Source organism: Prinia subflava, chromosome 2, assembly GCF_021018805.1.
Source record: "Prinia subflava isolate CZ2003 ecotype Zambia chromosome 2, Cam_Psub_1.2, whole genome shotgun sequence".
Lineage (NCBI taxonomy): Eukaryota > Metazoa > Chordata > Aves > Passeriformes > Cisticolidae > Prinia > Prinia subflava.
In genome coordinates, this window is record NC_086248.1 from 106,901,347 (window position 1) to 106,914,726 (window position 13,380).

At 43.2% G+C, this 13,380-nt stretch overlaps 1 protein-coding gene across 4 annotated transcripts in view; it reads left to right on the forward strand.

Moving 5' to 3' along the window:
• PLCB1 (phospholipase C beta 1) overlaps positions 1-13,031 on the forward strand; it is a 337,353-nt gene extending 324,322 nt beyond the window's left edge. For 2 of the 4 annotated variants that reach the window (XM_063391476.1, XM_063391479.1), the window contains one exon: positions 1,997-9,747. In XM_063391476.1, coding sequence (XP_063247546.1) covers positions 1,997-2,065 — 69 coding nt within the window. In that variant the 3' untranslated portion in view covers positions 2,066-9,747. Of the gene's footprint in view, positions 1-1,996 lie in introns of all 4 variants that reach the window. The other 2 variants (XM_063391478.1, XM_063391475.1) reach the window with 2 other exon arrangements.
• The last annotated feature ends 349 nt before the right edge of the window (positions 13,032-13,380 follow it).

A 13,380-nucleotide genomic window follows, 5' to 3' on the forward strand; every position in this document is an offset into this window, starting at 1 on the left:
ATGGCTCCTATTGCATAGTACTGCTTAATCCAGTAACAGCAGTACAGACAGCAAGAGGAGGGTTTTTTCTTTTAAAGCTCATTGTAGTATCAGGAAGTAAAAACCTTCAGGCTATTTTTAATTAGGCTGAACCACTGGGCAATGTTGCTCTTACATTAAGCTCTAAAGTTTTTAATAGTTGCAGTTAAAATTCTGCACTGATTTTGCTTCTCAAGTAAAAAAAACCCACCAAGCATGAAAGGATGAGAAAGGATATATGGCTGAGCTCATGGTGGAAGTAGAGGGATGTGAAGATAATCATAGGATATAAACACAGAGCAGCCATAAACGTACCAGACTCAGTCCCCAGCAGCAATGATCCATCTCCATTTGATGGCCATTAGATAATAATGAACATATACATCAGCATGTAAAATTGAACCCGGTCCCAGCTTTTTGTCATTGTCAAACCCAGCCTTGAAACTTCCCTGACACTTGGAAGTACAAAGGCCAAAACACTGAGCCATCATTTCTGGAAGATGGAAAATGAGGGATAGCAGCTCTGTCTCCACTGTTAAACTTCTGCCAGGTTCTGAATGGATTCTTGTTCATTAGCCTGTTATGTTAAAAAATAATGGGTCTGTCACTAAATAGGCTCATTATTTGGGGCCAGTCAATGCAAAAGTCCCTGCTCATAGTAAAGAGGAAGCCAGATTCATGTTGTTGATGAGTTAGGAAATATTTTGGAATAGCCTTCCCTGTTACAAGGGATTACAGAACTGCAACTACTTGAAAAGATTTCCAAAGAAACTCCTAAGGCTTTGATCTTTATTCAGAGTGTGCTTACTTTCTAGTCTAAAACATTCATTTTTAACAAGCTATTAGGAGAAGGACTGACTGCTCAGTAGTTTTCCAAGCTGATTTTTCAGTGGGACTCCATCCTGCAGAGTCTCTGTGGCGTGGAGAGCTACAGTCAGAGCAAGGTAAACTTCAAAGTGCAGCAGAGGCTTTATCAACGTGATTATTTCTGAGCTAATGATGGCTTGCTTCTAGACCTCCGTGCAGCTCCCTGGCAATTATCGGTGGCATAGAAATCACAGGCAGTGTGTGCCGTAAGAAAGGTGCTGTCTCGAGATGCACAGCCCTCAGCGGGTGTTTGGAGCCCTCATCACTCAAAACAGCCTCAAGAATCGTGGCAGAGCAGGGCATGGCAGTGAAAGGAGGTGCCAGACCTAACCACAGGGTGAGCTATTCCTTTGGCTCTGAGGAGCACAGTGATGCCACTGGAAAGACACAGAGAAAGGGATTATTCATTTCCTTCTCATTGTTGTATTGGAGAAGAAATCTCTGTGACACTGATGGGGCCTGTTGGAGATGTCCAGCCAGGAGTCAGACACAGGCAACACTGTAATGTAATTACCTTTTAGCAAGGCGGGGATGAGAGACTGGAAGTGCTGTGTTCAAGTGAATCCGGAGTTCAATTTAGGTCAGGCCCAAAAGCTGTGCTGTGGGTTCCACCACTTTTTTTACAGATCTGCACTTCATGAGCTCCTGAGCCCTCACACTGGAGGCTTAAGCACCTGAAACTTTCTTTTCTTGTCTCTCCTCTTTCAAAAATTGCCAGAATCTCTCACTTTTGGGGCAACACCACTTTCAGGCAAACCACAATAAATATTAAGTGGCCCTGCAGATTCCATGGCCCATTGGGGACATCCTGCTCTGCTGCCTTGGTGCTGCCTGAGCCCCACATTCTCTGGTCCATCCAGTGTTTGGAATATTTCTGGAATGTGTTGTTGCTGTTGTAACCTCAAGATATCATTTTAAATGAGTTTCCAAGGGACTGCCATGACCTCTTGAGATGAGAATTACAATAGTGCTACTCTTGGAAGGCCTGTGCTGTTGGACAGTCAGCTGCCTGTTTCCAGGCTGCCTCGGAGGCATCGTGGAAGTGAAAAAACATCATTTATTAGGAGGTAATGGCTGCACTGACTTTTTCTGTTGTTTGTTTGTTTTGCAGCATCCAAAATATGGACAGCACATTAAAAAAGGACCAGCTAAGAAGCTCTATTTGAGCTCTGTCACTTGAGTTATTTATCCTGGATCCACCCCAATAAACTAAGAGCAGTATCTGCTGATAGATGAGACTTCAGGGGAGTTTCTCTGGATTTATTGCATTGAAACTGAGCAGATTCTCCTTTGCTTACAGTGAAGATAGCTTACTCTAGTGATGATGAAAAAGAGCAGAATCTCAGCATCTACCCTTAAAATGCCCATGGAATGGGGATTTTTTTTTTCCTGTTCCTTCTAGCTCAAATTCTTTTATTCATATACATCATGAGGTGCACAGGTCATGCGTTTATGGAGTTGTCTAAGAGCCACTTGACAGCTTAAGAAAGCATTTTATCCACAAAAGCAAATTGTTACATGAAATAATCATCAGAAAAAGGAGTAATTCCAAGTATGCAGCTTGCAAGGCACAGAGCAGGGCTTTGCATGAGAATAAACTGCCATACTTTTGAAGGAACAGAAAACAAATTACTGTGAAGAAAATCCTCCCACAGAATTCAGTACAAACTCTTTCTTTAAATAATTTCTTTAAAGAAAATGCAAGAGATCTGGAATTGCTGCTAATAACACAATTACCCCTACCCCTGTAGGAAAAGGTCACCAGTTCAGGCTTTTGCTGTAAGGTCCTTCTGTAACCCAGAGGGTTTCAGCAGAAATATTGTAGGGTGTATGTGTGTCTAATATGTGTATAACCTGGGCAGCCCTGAAGGGCAATCTCACCACCCAAACATTTATCTTTAATCAGTTATTGGAGCAAAGGTTGGTTTCCTACACAGAAGGTAGATATGAGTTGCCTCTAAACGTTAAAATCCAGGCGCCCAGGTCCCGGTTTCCTCGCAGTGCCATTGGTTTGACTGAGGTTGCAGTTAATAAAGGCAGAGACAGATATTGATGGAGGCCCCAAGGTCACAGTCCAGTGCCTTGAGACAGCAGATGTGAAAGGGACTTGTACCTCGGGGAGGCAGAGCACATCACCTTTGCTTCAGCAGGAAGAGACTGAGCTGAACCATGGCAGATAAGGGAGGCAGGTGGAGGGGGAGTGTCTGTACCAGGGGAGATAACACGGGATGTGTACCCACTCCGTGCCTTGGGATGCGCTCCAGGTGATTGCTGGTGATGTTCTCAAAGACAGTGTCTGGACTGTTGGCATGGGAAGGCAGAGGGGCAATGGTGGAGCAAAACTAGAGCTGAGCCAGCGGCGCTGCCCTCAGGAAAACAGCAGGGAGACTTTGTGGGGTGGTGAGATCGGCCTGATGACCTCGTGAGAAGGACTAGGGGAGCATCACCTTCAGGTAGGGAGGCAGAGAAGGCACCTGGGAATTGGTGTGCCTAGTGTCTCTCATGGTCTGGAAAGTAACCATTGTTTGAAAATGCAGAGATGTCCTTGTGTGAGGACAGGAGTGGTTCATGGGAGCTTTCCAGCCGGCATGAAGACATTGCCCGCTGTTGTTTACCTGGTGCCGTGCTGCTCCTGTGCCACCTCAGATACCAAGTGCCCTTAGGCTCCCTTTAATGATTGCTCACTCCCACATCTTCTGAGAGGAAACCTTGTCTACCTGAATACTTTCATCTCAGGGTTAGCAGTGTTGTCCTTATACCGTATTAAGCCCAAATGTTAACATTGTTGGCACATCCCTTTATGCACTTCCTTGATGCCCCTGGGAGAAAAAAGGAGCATTTAGGTGCTGTGTGCACGTGCAGAGTTAGCTCCTTTCCCAGGTGCTGGCAAACAGCTTCCCGAGAACCTGCTGTTCCAGCTGCTGTCTTAGGCCATTCTGCCAGAGGGCAGAGAGGTCTCCAGCCGAGCGCTGCAGAGGGACTGTGGCCTTGAGGCAAGAGGACATCTGAGCAGTGCTTACTCCTTTGCCTTCCCAGCAGAAATCTGCTTAGTGGGGGAATAACATGGTCCTTAATAAGGAACTCCTACTGTTTCCAATTAAACAAAAATTGCTGCCTATAAATCACTTGATCCCTGAGCTCTGTTCCTCAATTTCACTCTCCCTGTTACTGAGCCTCCATCTGCTTTTAACAGTTCTTGCTACTCATATGTCTTTTAATGCTGTATCCCTCCAGAATGGGTTTCTAATTAAGTAAGCTCTGAAAATGAAAAGCAGAGGAACAGCAGCCTTCTTGCTCTCTGTACCCTTAATCTGGGAGTCCTCTATGTGCTATTTTGGAAGCTAAATTGAGGTCGCTGACTTTATGCATATTTGTTGTCTGATGCAGGCTTAAAAGCCCCAAATCCTCTATTTAAAATTATCTTTAGGCACATGGGTCAAATATTTGCAGGAAGAAAAATAAGTATTTGTAGCTTTAGCAGATTTAGAGACGGAGGGGAGGAGAGAGAAAGGGGCCCCAATCCCAGCCCAGTGCTGCTGTTGCGATGTGGTTTCACTGACCACTGAAAATATCAGTGTTGCTGGTGTTAACAAAATAAACATTTCCAATGACACGTGATAAGGAAAACGGGAGCTTTGCTGAACACAAATTCCCTGGAGAGGTTGCAGCCCCGCTTTGGTTACAAATGGTGCAGTGACCAGTTACTGCCTCTTGTCAAAATACATTCTGCTGAAATTGCACAGAAGAAGCTGTTGAGCTTCTCATCAGTAAAACAAAAAGAACAGGCACTGTCCATGTGGAATTAAATAATATCCTGCATGTGGGCAGTGCCACGGTAATTACGGATACAAATGAGTATCCCATTTCAACTGGTGAGTAAATGCAACAATCAGATACCAAAAGAGTAATTTTTTTAATATATTTTGCTGCACTCTGCCTCAAGGAGAAATAACACAACTCTAAAATGTCTCCCATTTGAAATCTTAACTCAAAAATTGTCCAAAAATCTTGAGAATAAAGAGTTTACTGTTGGAAATGTCAGAGATTGTTGGAGATACTGAACTGTTTAGTCCTCAGGGTCTATTTTTACTTAAATTGTTGAGCCAGGATATTCGAATAATTTTCCATTCATAAGTCACTGCATCATTCAGGGAAAGAAAGTCATCAGGAAAACAAAATAAGATAAATTTAAAAGGAGATATAACAGAAACACCAAACTCAAAAAGCTGCCCTTAGAGAAAAATTCCCAGCGGAATGGAAAAAACTGAGATTTAAAAAAGTGACTTATTTGGAGTCATATCAAATCTTCACAGTGGAAAAACTTCATCAAAACAAATACGACCCAAATCGATGTTTTTGTTTCAACAAAAGTGTTTTGATGGTTATTTTTTCACCAAAATGTGTAACTGGTTGTATTTCATACATAACTTTCTCAAAACATTTTTAGCTGAAGATGAATTCCTGAGGTGCCCCTTAAATAGTGCCCTTCCATTATTTTTGAGTTGCAGACGTATTTTTAAAAGCCCATGTGAGCTGGAATGAATCCCAGTGCGGGTGGAAGTGGGCTGGTTCTGCATCAGATACGATGTGAGAGCAGGAGAAGGATGCTGCGAGGTCACAGGCCAAGCCTGTGGTGTCCCAGGCCACGTGGGGACAGCAGACAGGGGGAAGCACTTTGGACAGCCCGTGCAGCGGGGCCTTCCGAAAGGCCGCTCCGGGGTACAAGGGCAAGGAGCAGCCGTGTTCACATTCAGGACTTCAAAGGTGGTGCAGGAAGGGGACGGGCTGGACGCGTTTCCCCGCGGTTTCCTTTTCCCTTGGGCTGCCGGAGTGCGGGGCGGGGGTGAGGTGGAAGCGGGGCGTGTGGGCCGCCTGTGTCACCTCCTGTCTCGAAGGGCCCTGGTCACTGGTGCTGGCAGCACAGCACGTTTCCCACGTGAGCGCTTTGTTTTGGTTCTTGGGAGGAACAGGAGTTCATTAGATCACTCTGCAAGCATGCAAGAGTCTGCAGGGGCTTGGTCAGGAGCGTCTAAACCCACAACCTCTGCTCCTGCAATCCTTTACTGATCACAGTCACTGCTTTTAGTGCTGTTCACTTGGGAGTTCTAATAGTAACAGCTAGGTATGAATGTAAATGTAAGTAGTTTTAATAATACCATCTGTTTCCTTTTCTGAGTGTGTTTCCCTTGCTTTAAGCTGAACAACCATAATCACTGCCCCCTTCCACGTTCCAAGGAAGGGCTGGCAGCCTTTCCCTGACTGACGACCCTTTTTGGTAAGCGGTTGTAGCCGAGGATGCCGAGGAGCCCTTTGAATCAGGAGAGGCCATGAGCCCACGAGCTGGGCTGGCCACCAGGAGCTCTGCTCACCTGTAACGCCCTGCTCGTGCCCTGGCCCTCGGCTCAGGGCTGTGTTGGTTGGACTCGAGGTGCAGATGGTGCTGCTTGTCCAGGGCAGTTTTTGTGTAAAGCTGAGGTGAGCATCAGCTGGCATTTTTTAACTTGCACTCTTGGGTAAAAAAAGTAGAGGTAGGAGATGGAAGCACATGTTCAAGAACTTCTGGCCACGGCCATCAAGAGTGAGTAACACATTTGTTTCCTGTCCCCAAGGACCCCACTAAAAACACCTAACGATGGCTCTGAATTTCAAAGTTTTAACTCACTGCCTGTCAGTAAAGTACATGGGAGTGAGATATACCTGAAAAGAAATAGTGTCCAACTGTGGGACACTAAAGCTACATGGAGGTGACACTCGTGTTGTTTTTGTTGTGGGTTAAGGAGAGGACAGAGGATCTCTAAGAGGGGAGGTAGTGAGATAACAGAAGGAAGAAGGTTGTTACATGTTAATGAGGACAGTGGTCCAGATAATGATCTGCCCTTCTAATCATCAGTCTCATTCCCCCCCTTGTCTGACTCCAGAATCCTAACAGCAAGTGTAGGTCACCTTGTTTGGCAGCTAGAGAGCGGAGAAATTGGGGTAGCAACCCAAGGGGACAGCAAACTGAGTGGGAAGGCCACCTGTGGTGGAGTCTGGTGAAGTGCTGGTTGAGCAGAGAGCTTTTTACTCCTGCACTAACGTGGCATCTTGTCTTGCCATCAGCCAGCCAGATGAGAGATGAGTGTGGCTATTGCTGCTGCTGGGAGGGCAGCTTTCCATTCATTGCCGTGAACTGTAATATCCCTGTAAAGGTACAGAATAAATAGAAGGGCCCTGAGGCTTTTCAGCTGGATTTCTTTAGGCCAGCTGGTTTTAAGCAGGCAGTCTGTTTCTTTAACCTTGTGTGGTAGCTCAGGGGCCAGGGAATGGATGGGATCTGAGGGGCTTGTCGGACACTGAGCAAGGGGAAGAACTGAGAGTGCCCTTGGAGTCAAAAAGAAAACTAATTTTTACTGATGCAGTTTAATCACCCCTCCTTGTCTGCTGTCTGCTCCTTCCCAACTAATGTCAACCTTCCCATGATTAGATATCTATATAGACTGTCTCTGGAGACAGAGAGGTAGCTCCAGATTGATGTCATTTCTATTAAACACTCGACTTAGGGGGGATTAGCCACTGGAGGCGCTTTAGGAGAATATTAGACACAATTGTTATCTAACAACATGCTTGTGGTTGCACTGGGTTCAGATAACGTTCAGTTTCTGAGGGATTTCAAGTATTTCTTTTGCTTTTAAACCTAATTAAGCAAATCGAGGTTCTGAAGGAAGTTGAGACCCAGGAGACTTTTCCCTGACTTATGATACTACACACCTTCTTCTGTACCTGAGGTGCCCAAAATTCACAAAAGCCATGTATGACAGTGAGGTGGGGGAAATGCAGCAGCTCATCTCTGCCTTGGACACTCCTGTGTTTTTAAGCAGTGCAGGTATTTAGCCATGAACTGTGACCCCAAACACAACTGGACCATGAAGGAGGACCTTTAGCCTAGAATTTAATCTTTGGTTTTGCAGTGTGGCCTGCGTGAGTGCCGTGCTGCCGACACTCCAGCCAGTGTGGATATGATGTCTGGGGACTGAGGAGCTCCCTGGGCAGCAGCAGTTAAATCCTGGGGCTGTGGTGAGCAGGGCAGAGAGGGAGGATCAGCATAATTTTTCAGTTTTCTCCACCAGCCACCCTATGGCAGTGTTCGTCTGATGATGCCTGTACTTGTGGAAGTGTTTGCAAAGTGGAGACAAAAGGAGGATCCCTTCAGAAAATTGGTATCTAGGCATAAAGCCAGAAAACAAAGGGGTTCAGGAAAAGAAGAAGGGTGTTATGATAATGATTAACTGCCACAGTGACAACTATGTATTTCTAGTTGATAGATATATGTATTTTAGAGGCAGGGTGTGTTTTAATGGAACCGTTTGTGCCTCAGACTTGGGTTTTATCCTAGGTGGAAAACCGAGGCCAGGACATCAGGAAAATGACCAGAAAGAAGGCAGAAAAAGAGCTTTAGCAGGGAAACTAAAAGGAAAAAGAACAGATCTTAGATCTTGAGGAAGAAAAGCTGCAGAATTTGTCTAATTAAGGAATGTAGAACTAGACCGGGTGAGCTAAGGACATTGATTTGCACATCAGGAGAAAGGAGAAGAGGCCTCACAAAAATAAAGTCAGAGATGCAGGATGAAAACCAGGACAGAAGCATGGGGAATGGGATTGGAAGGGCTCAGAGGGAGGGGTAGTGGTAGAGTCACATGGTGTATGTGGACAGGTCAAGGATGGTAAGACTAGGATAGGCCATGATGTTCAAGTGAAAATTTGCATTGCCTATGGAGAGCTGTTGCAGTGGGGTGAAGGAGACCTGAAACTGTACAGGATAGACGCAGGCCTAGAGCTGAAGGATCAGAATTCCTAGCACCTTTATCCTGGAAATCCTGGGAAAATACATAGCTGAAAACACAATTGCCTAAGAAACTATTGCAAAACTGCTGCAGCTACAGTTAGCAGAACCTGACTCCCTCTTTTTAAGAAGGTGGGTAGATGGATGGATGGACGGACAGATGGAGCGAGTCTGGCTTTGGAACTCACCCCTTTTGCTTCCTGCTGTGCTCATATTGGTCATGATGAAAAAATTGGCTTTGTCTTCAGTTGAAACTTTGATACACATTAATGTTTTTTAAATAATGGATCATGCAGATCCTAATACGGGCACTAAAAACAAAGGCTGTACTAATAAATACTGGGAAAGGACCCACTGCTTCCTGAAGACTGATAGCCAGATTTCTTTCTGCATGCCTTTTGCATCCTGTTGATGATATGACACGTTTTCCCCAGTAATGTCCAAGACACATTCTGCATTAATCTGATAATGTAACTTTCCATGATCTGGCCCTAAGAAATGTAATTTAACGTGTTTTCCCTCCCTCTCTGTCTCCCTTTGACAACTGACTTTCTCATAATGGTTTCTCCAACCCAAGAAATCTGGCAAAAGCTGTTTTATTGTTCTCAGAGCAACGTTTGTGGTGTGTTTGATGTGTGATTACCTGAAGCTCAATGAAGGCCTTGCTCTTTCAAAGGCTTATCTGTGATCCATACTACACCTGAATGGGGTCTTGTCAAAGCCAGTGGGAGTATGGACACCAGTACGGTTAAATCCACATGTGTTTGAAGGATTTGGGGACCCAAGGACGGTACCCAAAACCAGCCCTGTGACTGCACGTTCCTCCAGCTTTGCAATGACTGCATGGAAATTAATAGGCACTTTGGATGCGTGGTGCTAATACGGGAAAGAAGGGAATACGTTCTTGAATTGTGCAGCAATGCCTTGTTTATTCCCCTCCTGCCTGGTGTGGTACTTTCCCCATCCTGTAGCACTGCTCACATCAGATACACCTGAAGACAGCTTGTCTCTTTTATTGTAGTTGCAGGTGGAACTCGATCAGGAATATCAAGACAAATTCAAAAGACTGCCTTTGGAAATTCTGGAGTTCGTACAGGAAGCTATGAAAGGGAAAATCAGTGAAGATGGAGACCACAGTTCTGCCCCCTCTTCCCTGGCATCCGACAGTGGAAAATCAAATCATAAACCTCCACAAAGTGAAGAGGAATTGGAGGAGGATAATCAAGAAAAAGTGTTTGATACTACTTTTTAACTGCCCGAGAAACAATCAGTGCGCCGGGGCGCGCCCTCCCAACTGCCCGTCTCCGCTCTCCCGGGGTGAGCTGCTGCCGGAGCGCTTCGGGAGGCAGCAGGAATCTGCATTCAAGTGCACATTTCCCCAAAGGAACATTTTATAAAAAGTATTCTGCAAAGGTCTTCATTCTCATTCTTCATCTGATTATTATTCTAAAGCTTAGTGCAGTTGTAATGGGAAAATTAATATGTTAACTTCCCTATTCTCTTTATTTTTCTTTTATTTTTTTTTGGCCAATTTACAATGGGTAATTTTCTGGCCACGTTCACTGTTAAGAATGTTTAATGAAGACCAGTGTATTGTACAGAGACAAATGTGTGCAGATTATTTCCTTTTGGAGTGCTAGTGCAAAGTGCTCCAAATTAATCGAGATCCTGGCGAATATTACAACAGTACTTAATCATATTTGTTTCCTTCTTTATAACTGCACCTTGACAGCTGTACCATCCTTTTACATTTGCACTGAAACATTGGATCCTTTTTAGCTCTGCAAGCACTGGTGGCTTGCTGTCTTGATATTATGTTTATCCCATGGAGAGACATATATTTGCTGCTGAAAATTCTTGGAACTGTGGGGACGAGAGGAAAACGGAGAGAAGAATCCGCGTGGAGATTGTGGGTGTCTGTGTCCGCCTGTGTTTGTTACACCGTGTGAGTGCATATATGTTTGTATATATATATATATAGCTATATGTGCACACACATCTGTTTATATACACACACAGCATGTTGCTATTTGAAGTTGATGTGGTCTCTTGGCCAAATGAAATGTTTCAGGGATCCGTGAGTAGGGAGAATCTTTCCGAGAGCTAACATCTGGGTTATACTGCTGTAGAATAATCATGGAATCATAGAATTCTTTTTGTGGTGTTAGTGTTGTAAATCAAAGTAGTTTTAGAATATAAATTTGATATATATTTTGCAGACTCAAAAGTATTGATTTTAAGTATCATATTTTAAGCTTACTGAATTTGATAGGACGATAAAATGTTTAGGACTACAGTATTTGAAATCTAACAGAATCTTCCATTTTTAAGACTGAGGCTCAGTTTTACTAAGGTCTAAAATCTAAAAGCAAAGTATAAAAACCTGACCACTGTTATTTAAAAATGTGTATTAATCTGTTTAACTGACTTGTTAAAATAAGAACAATCAAAGTTAGTGTACTGTAAGATACGCATGAGAGAGGTAACAGCACATTCTGAGAAATTTCTATCAGACAACAGAGAGACGTTGTGAAAGTCAGGATATTTGAAAAGGTAAAGAAATGCTGTTCTCTAGATTCCCATCCCAACAGAAATCGGAATTACCAAACACCTCAGACAGATTGGGATTCGTTCCCGGGCCAGTGCGCGATCCTTCCCTCCTTGGCGGAGGTGCCTTGGAGCAAAGGAGAAACCAGCTCAGAAGCCCCAGATTGGCCTTGAGACACTTGATCCTGCAAATTTGTGTTTTCCTGCACCACTGGGCTCAGGAGCAGGGCTGGGAATAACATTTACATTCACGTTTGCAAGATCAGGGCCTTACTTAGGATTAAACAGCAATCGGAGAAAGCAATCAATTAATAGGGAGGCATTTTAACGCGTCATAACAGTTAAGTTACCTTACTTCCATTCCCTCAGGATTTTAGTACTTAAAGTAACTTATTTTATTTAAATTTAAGCAATAAAATACAAATCAAACTTAAGTTTTCAGTTAAATAATGGTGTGTATATATATATAAGTTCAAATCTTGGAAAACAAACAGTATTTTGATGTTTCCTTTTTAAACTTAGAGCAGAAAGAAAGAAAAATTGCACATTGTTTGGAGATCATATTTTGAATTAAACTGTCCTGGTTTATGATGATTAAATCAGTGCACATGAAATTCAAAAATCTGACTTTCATCCTAACACTAGGAAAGGTGACTCCTCTGCTAATCCTAGTTTTGCACTTTGAAATCAATCTTAATCACTCATTGAAAATGTAGAGATATAATGCTGCATTTTATAAAGTTAAAATGACTTATTGTCTAAATTATTACAAGAATAAACTGATAGCAGTGTTCATACTAAATCTGAAACGATTGCATTATAGAAACCGTTGTACAGCGCAGGCTTTTTGGGAAAATCCTGGCTCCTCTGAATCTGTGACATTCCCGGGGACTTCAGGGGAGCCAGGACTTCGCCACAGTCTTCAAAGAAACTCGGGCAAATACCAATTAACCTTTTGTTTGTATTTAACAAGAAATAAATAGACTGGTTGGGTTAAATATACTATCAGCTGTAGTCATTTTACAGTACGTTTGTATTTGACCATTTCCTGTACTCACATTTTTTTATATCTGTACAGTGCCACTTTCTGCAGGTGTAAGGTAGTGTGGAATCCTGTACATCTTGCATTGTTCAAACTATTTCAGTGAAACTGATATCATTTAATATTGATATTACTTGAACTAGAGTAAGATAATGAAAAAAGGGTCTTTATGATGTGCAAGTCTTGTGCCTTTTATGTATTTGCCTTGTTCCGTGTTGAATGTGTGGAAATGCTGTATCGTGGACTTTCTGCTGTATAGAATAGAGCTGTCTATATTAAATTAGGTCGTGCACTTCAGATATCTTTACACTACTGAAAATAGCTTGGTTTTGGCAGTATAAACAGAATTTTAAAAATTCTAACGAAGGCCAGACATTTTAGACTTAACATGTTCATAATTATGTTAATTAATGCTCATGTATTAGCTAAACATTCACTGACAGATAACTAAAGGGACATCATTGCTTGCCTTTCTTTGAAATCAGTGTTGCTCTTGTACATTGTATTAATAGTGTCTGTGATTGATTAGTCCTTGATGATTTGCTTTCAGAGTAGGATGAAATATTCCAGTTAACATGTACATATTTTTTCGGTTCCTCAATCTATGATTGTTTCAGAGGCATAATTCACATTTTTGTAAAAATTCTATGCAATTTTGTGGCATGATGTTTCTTCCACTTGTAATTTTATGTGCTTACATTACAGATCCAAAGGACAAATAAAAATTTCTTAACACAAGCCCGGTTTTCTGTGTTCATTGACTCAACAGGCTCGGTTGACTCAGGAGACCTTACCCTGACCCCTCTGCTGACGGGAGGGACAGTGCCAGGAGAAGGCAGGGAAATTCCCCTGCAGGCTTTGTGTTCACACCAAGAACAAGAAATTGCACATGCCTGTGCTTCCAGCCCCTGTCCCTCCCAGCACAATGTGCATTTGCTGCTACCCTGAAACAATGGCAAACAAAAAGCAGCGTGCAGGGAGCCAATGAACCGGTAAGAAAATGTGTTGGTTTACAGGAAGGCTCTTGCAGAAGAGCTGGGACCTGATTTCCAGCCATAGCAATAAACTGCCTCGACAAATTACAGCA